General features: G+C 37.2%; 1 protein-coding gene across 1 annotated transcript in view; it reads left to right on the top strand.

Annotated features, from left to right (window-relative positions):
* Positions 1 to 14,348, top strand: part of LOC140526921 (utrophin-like) — a 90,112-nt gene that overhangs the window by 69,677 nt on the left and 6,087 nt on the right. The window contains exon 18 of the mRNA XM_072643556.1: positions 4,417 to 4,583. Coding sequence (XP_072499657.1) covers positions 4,417 to 4,583 — 167 coding nt within the window. The remainder of the gene's footprint in view (positions 1 to 4,416; positions 4,584 to 14,348) is intronic.

The raw sequence follows: 14,348 nt of genomic DNA, 5'->3' as shown, positions 1-14,348 counted from the left end.
CATAGGTTATTAGTTTGAGCAAGATAGTGATAATGAGAAACATCTGGCTTCTATTTCTGGCTGTGATCTTTGACCAAAGCATTTAATCACTCTGTTATTTTCCTCCTCTTCAAAATGGGAATTAAATCTCAACTTACTTGCTTCAGTTTTCACTTGTGACAGTGACCCTAAGATGGTTTAGAAGGTCCCACAAGGTCTAATCATATAGTCTGCCTTCTTTTTGTGCCCACGCATCTTATTCTTTTTTAAAGTAAACTTGAGAACATAAAGCAACCTTTTGAAAAGGGAATCCTAATATTCTGGAATGACCCATAAAATAGTCTTTTATTAATGTTACTTCTTAATTAGGTAAGCCCTGACATATTCTGTTTAGTAATGGCTTTACTTCCAGGTATGGAAATGTGTGTTTTGGATAGCTCTTTGGGCAGATCTGCTTCAGTGTTAAGCAAAAACATTTGCACCTCTGCAGTTATTCTTTCGTTCATTTGGTTAGGTTTTTTTTTTTCTTAGATAATCTAGTTTTGAGTCCTGTCCTCGTGTGATTGATTAGCCCTTAACGTATGGCTTGATACCATTAGAGCCAGGTATCCCTCTGTTCTTCTCTGAAGATTTATAACAGAGCCTATTATTCACTCACTCAACAGTGCTCTGCCAGAGCTGCATTTAGTCTGGGAGTGAACACATCCTTCTCCGGAGTGAGGGAGTGAATGCCTTTCTATCTCCTAATATAAACCAGCTCCGAGGGATGAACTATTATTATCTGTTGGAGCTGTCTTCCCAAGGGGCTTCTGCTTTGTCTCAGCAGCATTCATGTTTCACTTAATGTCCTTCTTGGCTACCAACTGCGCTCCTCTACGGCAACAGACAGCACTTGGCTCAACACCTGTGCTGAGCCGAGCAAACACTGGCTTGGGGGGGAGCATCTGTCAGGGGCTTTCTGTTGGGCGTCTACGTGTGCTTTTTAGATTGAGAAGAACGTGAAGGTGTATAATCCTTCTCCTTGGGAAGCTACAGCTTGTACCTCTCCAATGTATTCCTGGAAACGAGCATGCTCAGAAGATTGGCAAATCCTTGTCCAGTGACCAGGAGGAAATGAGCATTGCTCTTAATTTATCATGCAAATTCTGAGGTGTCTTCAGAAGTGTGGCAAACTTACAATGATGGCTGTGGTGAGAACATCTCTTCAGAAAGTTGTGGTTTTGTTGCATCGTTTACAGAGGATGGCAGTTTCTTCTCCTCGGTACCAGAAGCTCTGTAAGGTAATTGTACCCTGAAAATGAACGTCTCAGGAGATTGATTATCTGACCTCTTTTTCAAGCTTTAAAAACTGTCCTGAGAGTGATGGCATTGAGGTACTTTGCAGAATGCCACGTTACACAATTTATTTGGCTGAATTGTTTGTGTAGTTACATTTGGGCTAAGAATTGTAAATAGTATTACAGCTTCAATGAATGCTGTCTTTTCTAATAGACGAAAGGTTGTCTTGTTTATGATATTCTACTGAAGTGTTTGCAGAGAATGTAATTAGTCGGTATTTTAAAAAATACTTTTTCATTCTTCTGAAAAGCATCATCTTACTAGTGTAAGCATTTTACTGATGTAAGTGTCAGAAAAATTAAAAGTAGATCGTATAAAATATTATTTTACCCTATTTCTATAAAACCAGTCCCCCTCCCAACACATCTTTCATTCTGTCATCTCATTAATTTTTTCTGTTTCTAAAATCAGAAGCGCATTTCGAGAACCATGGAAAATTGGTCTCTTTAGAGCTTGTTGCCTCCATTTTAGAACGGTTCCTTTTTTTTTTATTTAGGAAGACTCCTTTGTCAGTAATTATATTAGATATCATAATATTGAAGTGTTAGAAGAGGATCTCAAGGGTTTTCCAGTTCCATCTCTGGCCCCGATCTCTCTCTTTTTCTCTCTGCTTTCACGGGTGGTCCTCTCTGCAAGTTTGGGCACTTCCATAGAGTGGGAAGAACTTAGAGTAAAACAAGTGTTATCTTGTAAGAAAAACTGAGCAGGAAAAGGGAAGTGATTTAAAAGTTTCGAATTTCAGTTTGTCACTCCCTAAATCGTCCATGAGTTTGTACATCAGCCTCTCTTTTGAAGTTAGCACTGTCAGTGTTATTTGTGGAGAAGCTATTATTTATAATTTAGAGATAAGTCTTATTCCTATAACTTTTTCCAATGACTTGCTGCAGAATTCCATTTTAATATTAGTGTCAAACCCGTTTTCCAAAAGTTCCTTTCAAACATGATATTCTCAAAAACTTGGATTCAATCCCTTGTCAGACACACCTGTGAGCAGAATGAAACTTGGGGCTTTTCATTTTCTCCTAATGTGGCTAATATAGAATATAAAAAATATTGAACTTTATTTGCATGGCAAGTTTCTATGGTGCTGGAGAGAGAGGTGGACAACCAAAGTATTGTCTTTCGATTCCTTTATTTTCTTTGGACTTTGGCTAAAGCAGTTTTTCCATATAGAAAGTTTTCCTTGGGAGATGTATAGCAGGTTATGATTGACTGAAGTACTGAGGCATTCTTTGCAAGAACCTTCAGAAATATTTCTTACTCACTTGATTAGCTAAGCGAGGCTTCATAGATAGGATTTAATAACAATGTCAGCTGAGATAATCTGTATCTTTCATTTCCAATGTTTGATTCAGTGTGGTGTGTTTCAGTGCATGTCAGAGAATAAATCTGATCTGCTCAAAGCATTTTTTCACGCAAATAAGACAGTGTTGTTAATAGAGAAGAAAAGCTCATTCACTCATGCTTTTTTTGTGAAAGAAATTACAAGCATGAATACATAAAGCATCCTTTTTTTGTTTGGAGCTGGGTCACTTCACTGATACATTTGTACAGACTTGCACAATCGATCATTTGTCTCCCTTCTCAGACAGCCAAATGACTCCACTAGGTACAGCCACGAAAGTTACCACAGCCAAACATGGTCAGCTGCAATATCAGTAAAGGAAGAGGAATGCTTTAATCAGTTTGGCTAATAACATCCCAAATAAAGGATACCCCAAATTACGATAGAATTTTGTTTACCTTGACCTGTCACTGGGATTTCGTTAGAACAGAACAGCCATTTAGGGGAGGGTTACTCTTTGGGCAGATTTCTTGAGAGTTTCCTGTATTTACAACATGTGCTATCTCAGTCTGAAAATGGTATTTATGTCACTTTGTGCAGGAATTGATCCTGCCGTGTACTTTTTGTACCACTGCTCAATTACTGCTGATGCAGCTAACAGAATAAGAAATTTACAGTCCCAATATTTTCCAGCAGGTGTCAACATAAGGCAATGCTATCAAAGCTCTGGTTTAAGGAACCAAGAAACTAAAAAGGAAACTGGCATGAATATTGTAAATTAAAACGACCTAGTGGGAGATGGATGCATAACATTCATTTTGTTGAACTGAGCAAATTTATTTTCGACATTGACAACCCTGAAATCTGTATGATGTCAGTGGGGTACAATTAGATGGCTGAGAGTTGCTTGCCTGAATAGTTGCTTAGTGATCGCTACTCCTCTGAAAGATGTTTGATAGTGGTGACAGAAAACAATTCTACAGCATAGGAATATTTTTTTGTATTTTGTCATCTATAATAGAGTTTAATTGAATTCCATTTGTTATCAGTCTTCATGTATCAAACGGATAAATATCATGAATTCATGTTCTTATGGACACCAAGAATATTAGAACATTAGTACAACTTGGTCATTTTACGGATGAACAAACTAAGGACAAAAAAGCTGTGACTGACCTGAGCTCACACATCTTTCTTAGTGTACACATCACTTTTAAGTTCCCAAAGGAAGCAGTAGCTCATATTTTCATTTGAAGGGAAATCAGCAATTTTTATGTATACATTTAGAATATATATACTTCAGCAGAGATGGAACCCTCAGACATTTTTCTTTTATGCAAATGAAAACAATTTCAGAGAGAAATTAAATGCTAGGTTAACCTGAACTGAATTGAATTCCAGTGGCCAGTCATTGCTTCTCTCGTACCCTCCCACTACCCTAGTTACTGGTGCCTTCCTCGGTTTGTTAGATGTGTGGTTATAGCCCCAAAGTAGATTGCCAACTTCTTGGGATTGATTCAAACAGTTTCTCTCAGTACCTTGCATATCATGAGTACTTAATAAACGTTTGTTGCGTGGGACTGGACTGGAATTCAGAAGTTGTAGGCTTTGAAGAAATCCCTTGTTTATGTTTGAAAACATTCGACTGTTTGAAGAAGATTGGCTTTGTTATGAGGAAGATCAAAGTCGCTGGTTAAGTCCAAACATCATGGTAATTGATGATCGTAAAAACTATTGTCTTTATCTAGCAGAATAATAAATTACTATTACTTAACATTTGCATTTTTCTCTTCTTATTTTAATGGGACATACAGGCAGAAATCAACCCACACAGCGATATTTGGAAAAATATCGTTGAAAAACAACAGGAAAATATGATCAAGGCCCTTGGAAATTCCAATGCAGCAGCCACCCTCCAACATAAAATCAATGTTATGAATGAAAGATGGAGTCATTTAAAAGCCAAATTGCCTTGCATCAGGTCAGTATAAGATATATGAAAATAGGAATTTTGAGAAAAATTTCTTTGTTAATGTGGTATTGTGAGAAAAGAGGTGCAGCACTGAAAATGGCTCAGCAAGATTTTAACATTTTAAATCCAAGTGTACTTGGATCACAATTTAGAGTTGCAAATAGATTTACCAAAATCTAGTCTGTTCTTAAAATTTGCATTGTAAGTAAGGTTGGAAACTGCTTAATAATAGTGAATATTAGTTTTAAAGCAAAGGCCAGTACTGACATCCAAATCTCAGTGGAATCTTTTGAACTGGATAGTAGTCTCATTAGTAGGCTAGGTAGCCTGGCCTTGGAGTCAGGATAGCCTGGATTCATCCGATTCCTCTAAAACATATTATTGTGCTGAGTCGTTCTGTATATGTCCCTTCACTTTTCTTGCCACGGACAATTCTCTTAAGACTTTTAAATTACAGATGTCATGTTGACCTGTATTAATGAAGGAAGTTCATATACCAAGGAGCTTCGTAACCTGAGAAGATAATAGATCCACAGGTGCATCAAGGCGGGGGGGCGGTGTTACAAGCCAAGGAGTTTCCTAAAGTGGGGAAATTATAGAGATCTGGTGGTGTAGAGAATATTATTAGTATTTCTCTTACTAACATTTCTCCTCTTGCCTTTCTCCCCTAATAAGATCTGTAATTTTATCTAAATTGGTAGTCTGTTTACCAGCATAGATTGAAGTCTTGCTAGGTTTGGTAAAGGAATTTCAGAAGGTACTATGGTGGCCAAGACAAATTGATCATTTTATGGCTAACCTTCTGGTAACAAGCCCTTGAACTTGAAGTCAGTTGGTTGTCAGGCATAAGACAGAGTCTATTCTCTAGCCTATGTTCCACATCTTTTTTTTTTTCCTTTGGCTGGACTTTCCAGAGCTTGTTCTTAATTGACAACTTTTAAGACCTCAGGTTCACAAGCACATCATCCAGGACTGTGGCAGAATATTATCATCATGGTCAGTAGTATCTGGGGGTAGAGAGATTGATATCAGATGCATTTCAGATGGGTGATTGAAGTCAGTCCATCACTCAACTATCATTTATTAATGTGTACTACGTGGCAGGCACTGTGGTAAGCACTGGAGATAAAAAGAAATGCAAAAACAAACTCTAGCATCAAGGCATTCATACTCTAATAGGGAAAGATAACATACAAGATATAATCAGGATCAGGTAGAAGTATTATTGGAGTAAGGAGTAACGAAAAGACTCCTTCAATATGGTTGAACATAATACGTTGTGATGGCTGTGATTACAGAATGGAAAATGTCATAGATGTGTGCCAGTTTATGTAAATCATTTTCAAGTTGGCATTTTCAAGTTGTGCTGTAAAATCCTCCATTTGAATTTTATTGGTCCTAATATGTTTGTTCACCAATTTCAATACCTTTCTCCCTTTTTCATACCTGTATAAATGAATCAATGTCTATATCTCCACTCTTCCAGCTTGAATGGCAACTCTGTGATCAAGTCACTCTCTGTTTAATTGTTAGGAATTTAGGCCTCTCTTTTTTAAATTCATCCCAGAATGTGTTGCTCAGAAAGCCTGCAAGAGGAAAGAAAACCCAGTCTGGTGTGACTTTGAAAAATGATCAACCAATTTAGCTACCTTTTTCTCTACCAAAAGGGAAAAACAAAGGAAAAACTCCCCCATGGTGAAATTAGTTTGTGTGTAGACACAAGCTCAGTGTGATATACTGTAGTTACCTTTGCTTCTGGTTTCCTAACCATGATTTCTTTGGTGCAGCCACTTTGGTGGATCTACGATTTCATTAATTTTCTATATTGTTTCTGGTCATCCCCTTTCCGTGGTTCTTCGTACATGGTAATACTGATCCACTTTTCTCCATATATTCTTCCATATGTTGGGTGTTAGCCCAGCGTGCTCAAGGATGTTTGTGGTCGTCATTACTATCTAGCAGGAGACCCCAGGATATTACTTGAGCTATCCTTGTCATTTCTTGTGCTAGCTACTTCACTTGCCCATGCTATGATCTAGTCTGTTGGAAAAATATGTGTTAGAGAAGAGTAAAATATTTGGGATCATAATGATCATCTCCTCAATAAGTCCTTGTCTGTCTGTATCACTTATCCAAGATAAGTCTGTCTATTAATAGCTGGGCAAAGGACTGCCAGATCAAATGTAAGCCATATTTTAGGAAATATGTTTTATTTTCCCCCATCTATTTTATTTTTCCAATACAAATAGGTTGAGCAATCTTTTTCCAAGGTACTATTGTTTTCACCAAGGAAATTAGGATTTTAGAGTATCACACAATTAGTTCACTATTGATCAATAAGATCATTTAAAAATCTCACCATTGATAATGAATTCTTCTCTTTCCAAACAAGGTACATAGGGTGTTTCCTATAACACCAAGTACTTTAGGTGATCAAATGCCTTTTTGTTTCTCATCTTATGTGATGGTAACATTTAGATTGCCCTTGAATCATAGAGTGCTTTGTCATGTTCGGTATCAGTAAGGACCCTGGCATAGACAGCTTCTTTGATCGACTTTTCTAAAAGAAAAGCAACTTTTGAGGGGTCAGCAATCTACTTTAATCAAGCACATATGTCATTCACTTAGTTCAGGGGAAAAAGTCAGCACCCTGAACTTCAGAGAAAATAAAAACAAATTACAACCAGAAAGACCAACAGACAGGGCTTCCAACTGTCTGAACATAGAGAAGACATATATCATTACCAGAGAGAGAAGCCCCAACACATCTGGGTTTTCAAAGCAGGGGGGCTTCTTAAAATGGCTGCCCAGAGTCTCATCTGGCATATAGAAACCTTCTTCCAAAAAATTAGTCCAAAGTAAAACCTCACCTCAGAGTATATATATACTTTTCAGAGCTTGAGGGCATGACTGTCATGACCCAGTATCTCATTAGAAATTAAAAAAAGGTGTTGTCAGAGGCCTATTAATGGATGGGGAAGGTTTTTAACTCTTTTTTCTCCCCCTAGCCCCCACTTACCCTCAATCATTAACCTTAGATGTCCACATGGATGGATAGGTACGATGATACCTTTTTGGGCGACCATTTAAAAAGCTATGTATGTTTTACTCTATGTCAAACATACATCTGTTGTATCTTTGATCTGCATTCAGGCTGTACTAGTTCTTTGGAGATGGACCAACATCTTTCATCATAAGCCTTACAGAATTGTCTTGGATCATTGTATTGCAGAGAAAGCTAAAGTTATTCATAGTAGTTCACCATAAAATATTGCTGTTACTGTGTAAAATGTTCTCCTGGTCCTGCTCTTTTCACTTTGCATCAGTTCGTGTAAATCTTTCCATGCTTTTCTGAGAGCATTCTGTTCATCAATAACAACTTGTTCAGTCATTCCCTAATCGATGGCCATCTCTTCAATTTCCAATTTTTTGCCACCACTAAAAGAACTGCTATATTTTTGTATGCATAGGTCTTTTTCCTTTTTTAAAAAATCTTTTCGGGATATAGACCTAGTAGTGGCATTTTGCTTGGTCAAAGGGTATGCATGGTTTTATAGCCCTTTGGGGATAGTTCTAAATTATTTTCCAGAATGGTTGAATCAATATACAACTTCACTGATTGTACATTACTAGTTTGACTTTTCTCACATCCCCTCTGACATTTGTCATTTTCCTTTTCTGTCACATTAGGCAATCTGACAGGTGTGAGGTAGTAGGTCAGAGTTATTTTAATTTTCATTTCTCTCATCACTAGTGCTTTGGAGCATTTTTTTATATGACTATAGAGAACTGATTACTTTTCCTGAAAACTGCATGCTAATATCCTTTGACCATATAACAGTTGAGGAATGCCTGTTATTTCTATAAATTTCCCTCTATAGCTCCCTCGCCTGACTGGTGTTTCTGGATAATGGCCATCACCTCTCTTTGTACAAAGTTTTAGAATTTTCATGAAAAAGACTAAATGTATGCCTTTCATTTCTTTAGGTAACAAATGTTATGAGGTGATATGCATGACTGTGAGTGAATCATAGATCAAAATCTTGCAAAAAAGGGCTATTATTTCTCCTACCATTTTTGATGTTCTTGGAATCCAAAAAACTTTACTGTCACAAGCCTCATTTTAGGTTTTATATAATTTTCATCATATTCTTCACTTTCATGCTTTTTTTTAAAGGCGAGGAATTTTTAGGTAAATTGTCAATTATCTAAGAGAAAATGAAAGGGGATGTTGGGGCAATGTAGTACAGAGTAGGAAAAGGAACTGTGGACCTTGAAATTAGATAGAATTTGGTTTGATACCAGTTCATAATGGGCAGGTCATTTCACTATCATCCCTTAAATGAGGTCAACAGTGTTTGTGGAGGTAGAGTCAGAGACCTGTGGAGAGGATTGAAATTACTATTATATTATGACCTAATGACCGATGATATTTTGTGTTTGTCTTAGATTTAATATGTAGCTTTGTTCAGTGAATGGTAATTGTCTCATCTCTGTTTTAGTCCTCTCAATTATATTTAGTTTAAAGATAACTCCAGGCCCACACAATTTTTTCTAGTTTAGTATAACTAAATTTCGATTGACAACCACATCTTCTCATTTGTATATATGCTTCTGATGTATTCCCAGTGAGCCAGATGTATTTTGTGACCTTCAGAATGTTGTGTAATTCCCAAGTTAATGATTTTCTAAACCTGTATCAAAGCTAATTGTCATACTGACATATTTCCTAAATATTGTAAATATTGGTGATTATAAAAGAGGTCTAGAAGCAAGCTGTGAAAATGCCTCCCTTGCTCCCCCCCCCCCCCCCATCAAACCAACACTTCTTTTCATTATCTTGATATAATATTTCTGTGATTACCTTTTCTTTGTTATAAATGACGTTGGTATGATAGATGACCTAAGGAGAAGGGCATTTCCAGTCAAGGGAATTCTATTGAGGAAATGAAAAGTTGCCTGTTGTAGAAGAAATGGTATCATTAGTGGGTCTATACTGGCTTTGTAGATTGCATTGCAAAAACCGGAAGTTTGTGCACTTTCAGAAACTCTGCCTTGGCAGGGCTGGATCAGCCTTCAGCCCAGCTGAATGCTACTTTCTTCCTCCCGTGTCCACAGAAAGGTGACCTTAACAAAGTGTTTCCCTGATCGCGGTATTTGATTTCATTGAGCTATTCTTTTTCTTCATTTCGTTTGGCATCCCTGGGTATACTTTTTAATCCTCCTTCTGGGGATCTCTTCAATTTGACCCTAGCATTTAGGTTTGAAATTGAGAGGGAACACTCCAGTGTGGGAGCTTCATCTGTGATATCTTCGGTGCCCTATGACTTGCAGGCACCCAATGGAGAGATTCTCCATCTGACACTTTGTATCCAACTGAACTCAGAGCAGAGTGGTCTTAGTGGAAGAAGTAACCAAGAACCTTATCCTCTATGGTGGGCCCACTTGTCTAGGTGGTTATTGGAACTTCAGAGCAATGGGGTTTGATTTCTTACCTAAAGGGCGAGGCTTTGACTTCCACTGGGCCAAATATCCCAAATATCTGTGTATGCTCACTTTTATGCAGTAAAAACTATACATGCCTGCCTTGTTTTATTGCACTTCACTCTCCTGCAAATGAAGCAGTACAAATGAAAACAAACACATGCCCAGATATTTTTAAACACTTGGGGAAAATTGGAAACTGGTCAATATTTTTCTCTACTGAGATTGCAGAACTGATGTTACTTTGCAAACCACACCTGTTTAGAAACACTATCTTTTTTTCTCTATAAACCAACCACAAAACTATACATAGTTGCATCCCTTGGCCTTTGTGATATTCTTTGGTGGTCATCACCCCAAATCTTACTAGATGTCATCTAAGGTATAAGATTTTTGAAGTGATACAAGGCATTCTCAAACTTCAGTTCAGTTCTCTTTGAACACAATATGCATCATAACACAAAAGATCTCACTTGAGGGTACTTGTATACCCTGACTGGTAACTTTTCATGTTTTGAATAGGAAAGTGAATAATGAATATACATAGGTGATGTTTTTTTAAAACTTTTGCAGATGATTATGATTTGCTTTAAGTAATACAATAATATATAATAAAATGTACATTATATTACATATTACTATGCCACATACTTATGATCTATTGTCAATATATAATTGTGGACAATTATGATATGTTAATTGTTTGAATTTCTGGGGTATATGAGTAGGCAAAAGCAAAGGATGGTGTTCTTGGCTCCAGGAGGGGAGACAGTATGATTCCGTGCCCATACATAGCCAGCAGATGGTAGAAGGGGAAGGGCAAGAGACTTGTTTTGGCCTGCTCTAGTATCTTCTCAATGTACCTTTCTTCACTCATCAGGTAATCAGTAGTCTGTCTCTGGTTAGCACATCGAAACCAGTTATAGGATGTGCAGGCTCCACATTAAGGAACAGGGCTTTTCTAATCACTTCAAGCATCATGATTTCCCAAAGTAGAATCCTAAGTGTCTTCCACATGGGTTGCCACCAGGCAGAAGACAACATAGATACTCTGAGATTAGGACTTTATTGGCCAGGGCCCTGTTAATATGGAACTCCATTGACAAGAATTATGTAGGATAAGAAGGCTTTTGAACAGCTTGTGATTAGCAGTTTTTAGAGAAAGTATATAAGTCAGTGAGATCATAGATCATCAAAGAATTGAAATAATTATGTGAACATGCAAATACATGGTTTAACATTTAATTTTGCTTTGGACAGTATTTTAACAGTAGTTAAAATACTCAGTTTCCTTCCCCTATCCCCTCTGTAAGTCTAACACTGTTATTATGCAGGTTTTTGAAAAGGTAAAAGAAGCTCTAAACTTTGGTAATTATGTGTTGTGTTGCAATATTAGTGTTAGCTCATTAGAAAAGTCCATTCTTTCTCAATATTAGGAAGTAGTAGTAAGGGTGAATTCAGATTCACCTAAGTTTCTTTGAACAATGAAATGCTTATACTTTTCTATCCACCTTTGATCAAACATTCTCTACAGTTCTGAATCACATTTTTCTCTGAGACTATTTCAGTTTTAAATAACTAAATTTTATTTTGTTCTAACATTATTACATATTTGCAGAAGTTTTCTTTCATGTACTTGAGTTTTACTTTCTTTTGGCTTCATAGATGCAGCCAATTTTCCATTTCGTTCCATAAATGTATATGAAATGCCCACTGTGCACCAGTTACCAGGTTAGAGAATACAAAGGCAAAAATAAATGAAGATAAAAAATACCCTTATTCTTATTCTACTGATTTATTTAGAGTTTTGTCTTTCTCTGGTCAATTAGTTAACAAAATACTTTGCTATGAATAGTATCTTTCTTCAACGTAATGTGTTCTGAGGCAATTTATTTTTCTTAGGTGGTTCTGATGCAAAGAAACCTAGGAAAAACCACATTGAGTGGAGATACCCTGTCTTATAGTATATACCTGTGTTTCAGTACAGAATGACATACCAGTGTACATACTAGTATATCCTGCCTTGCCTCTTTGTTTAGAATGTAAGAGAACAGAAATCAGTGTTACTGGATTTTGGGGGAAGAGAAAGCAAAGAAGAATATAAACTATAGGATTTAAGGAATCTAGAGGGGAGACCAACTTCATTGTGTTTTCTTCTGCCCATATGTTTTGAATTGCTATGTAGAAGCAATGAACAAGAGGGACCTTGGATATCAGCTAGCAGAGTGTGTTTTGGAATAGTATTCTATCCAAGGGTGGGGAACCTGTGGTCTCCAGGCCACATGTGGCCCTCTAGGCCCTCAAGTGTTGCCCTGTGACTGAATCCAAACTTCACAGAACAAATCGCCTTAATAAAAGAAAGGCAGCAACCAAGGACCTAGAAGGCCACATGTAGCCTCGAGGGTTAGATTCCCCATCCCTGGATAGGAGATACCTGAGAACCTAAACGTTGGAATCTCTGCTCACATCCACCCCTCCAAAAGCAGGGATCTCTTGTTAATCTTTTTCTTTTTTTCCCATTTGTCTTTCAGCCTCGTAATTCAACAGAAACTGTTTACTCCAGAGTTACCAATACTCTGTTTATTGCTAAATTTCTTAAACTTGTACTTTTTTGACCTGTCTCAACATTTGAAACCGTTGGCTAACCTCTCCTTCTTTGTACTTTCTTCTCTCTGACTTTCTACCTACCTCCCCTACCTCTGAGTTAATTCCCTTTGCTGTTTATCCTCCATATCGCAGTACCTAACGGTGATTTTACCCCCTGGCTATATTGTGGGCCTTCTCTCTCAATGCTGCCCCAGCTTGATGACCTGGTCGGCTCCCATGGAAAGGACCTAAGGAACAAGACTAGATGGAAACAATGTCTTTTTCCTGTCTTGTGTTGCCAGCTGCCCATTGAACATTTCAATTAGATGTCCTGAAGGCATCTTGAACCCCTCATTTCCTTTTTTTTTCAAGTCCTAGTCTTAATAATATTTTATTTTTTCTTCAGTTGCATCTAAAGATAATTTTCTTTATCTTTAGCATTCGGTTTTCAAAAGTTTGAGTTCCAAATTCTTTCCTTCTCTCCCTTCCTGAGAGTAAGCAGTCTGATATATGTTACATATGTGTAATCATGCAAAGCATATTTCCATACTTGTCATGTTGTACAAGAAAATACAGACAAAAAGCAACACACGTGCCAATAAAATAAGTGAAAAATAGTATGTTTCAATCTGCATTTAGCTTCTGTCAGTTCCTTTTTCTGAAGACGCATAGCATTTTTCATCATGAGTCCTTCAGAATTGTCTTGGCTCATTGCATTGCTGAGAACAGCTAAGTCATTTACAGTTGATCAGCACACTGTATTGTTGGATCCGTGTCCAATATTAGACTCACTTCACTTTGCATCAGTTCATGTAAGTCTGTACAGATTTTTCTGGATTCATCCTGCTGATCATTTCTTAGAGCATACTAGTATTCCATCCAATCATATACCACAATTTGTTGTGTCCTAATCTTTCAATGTCCCTTCCAACACTTAGCATTTTCCTTTTCTGTCATATTAGCCAATCTGATAGGTAGATATGAGGTATTATCTCAGAGATGTTTTAATTCACATTTCTCTAATCTATAGAGACAGAGCATTTTTTTCGTATGGCTATAGCTTTGATTTTCTGAAAACTGCTTGTTCCTATCCTTTGACCACTTATCAATTAGGGAATGACATGTAACCTTTAAAAAAATTGACTCAGTTCTCTACATGTTTGAGAAATTAGAACTTTATCAGAGAAACTTTCTCCAAAAGAAAAAAATTTCTCAGCTTTCTACTTTCCTTCTAATCTTGACTGCATTGGATTTGTCTGTGCAAAAACTTTTTAATTAAGTGTAGTCAAAATTATCCATTCTGCATCCCATAATGCTCCCTGTCTCTTGTTTGGTCATAAATTCTTCCTTGTCCAGATCTCCACATTTCCTAATCAGAACTCATTATCTTTCCTCCTACCCCCCAACTCATCTTCTGAATTTTCCTTTTCATGTTGATAACACCATAATTTATCCAGACAATTCAGCTTCCCAATGTCGGTCTATCCTTATCTTCTCTTATACCCCATACAACACATAAATTGTTTGTTGCCAAATCTGTTTTAACAGTATCTTTTATTTTTTCCCCATCTCTTTACTTACATGACCTGTTTCTGGCTATCATCTCCTTTTACCTGGACTGTTGCCTCTTCAACCAGCTTCCCACCCCAAGTATCTCCTCATCACATCCTATCCCCTCATAATTTTCCTCCCTTATTTAGCAGA

This window comes from Notamacropus eugenii, chromosome 2 (assembly GCF_028372415.1).
Source record: "Notamacropus eugenii isolate mMacEug1 chromosome 2, mMacEug1.pri_v2, whole genome shotgun sequence".
Taxonomy (NCBI): domain Eukaryota; kingdom Metazoa; phylum Chordata; class Mammalia; order Diprotodontia; family Macropodidae; genus Notamacropus; species Notamacropus eugenii.
Note: the sequence above shows the minus strand (reverse complement) of the source record. Positions and strands in the feature narration are given on the sequence as shown.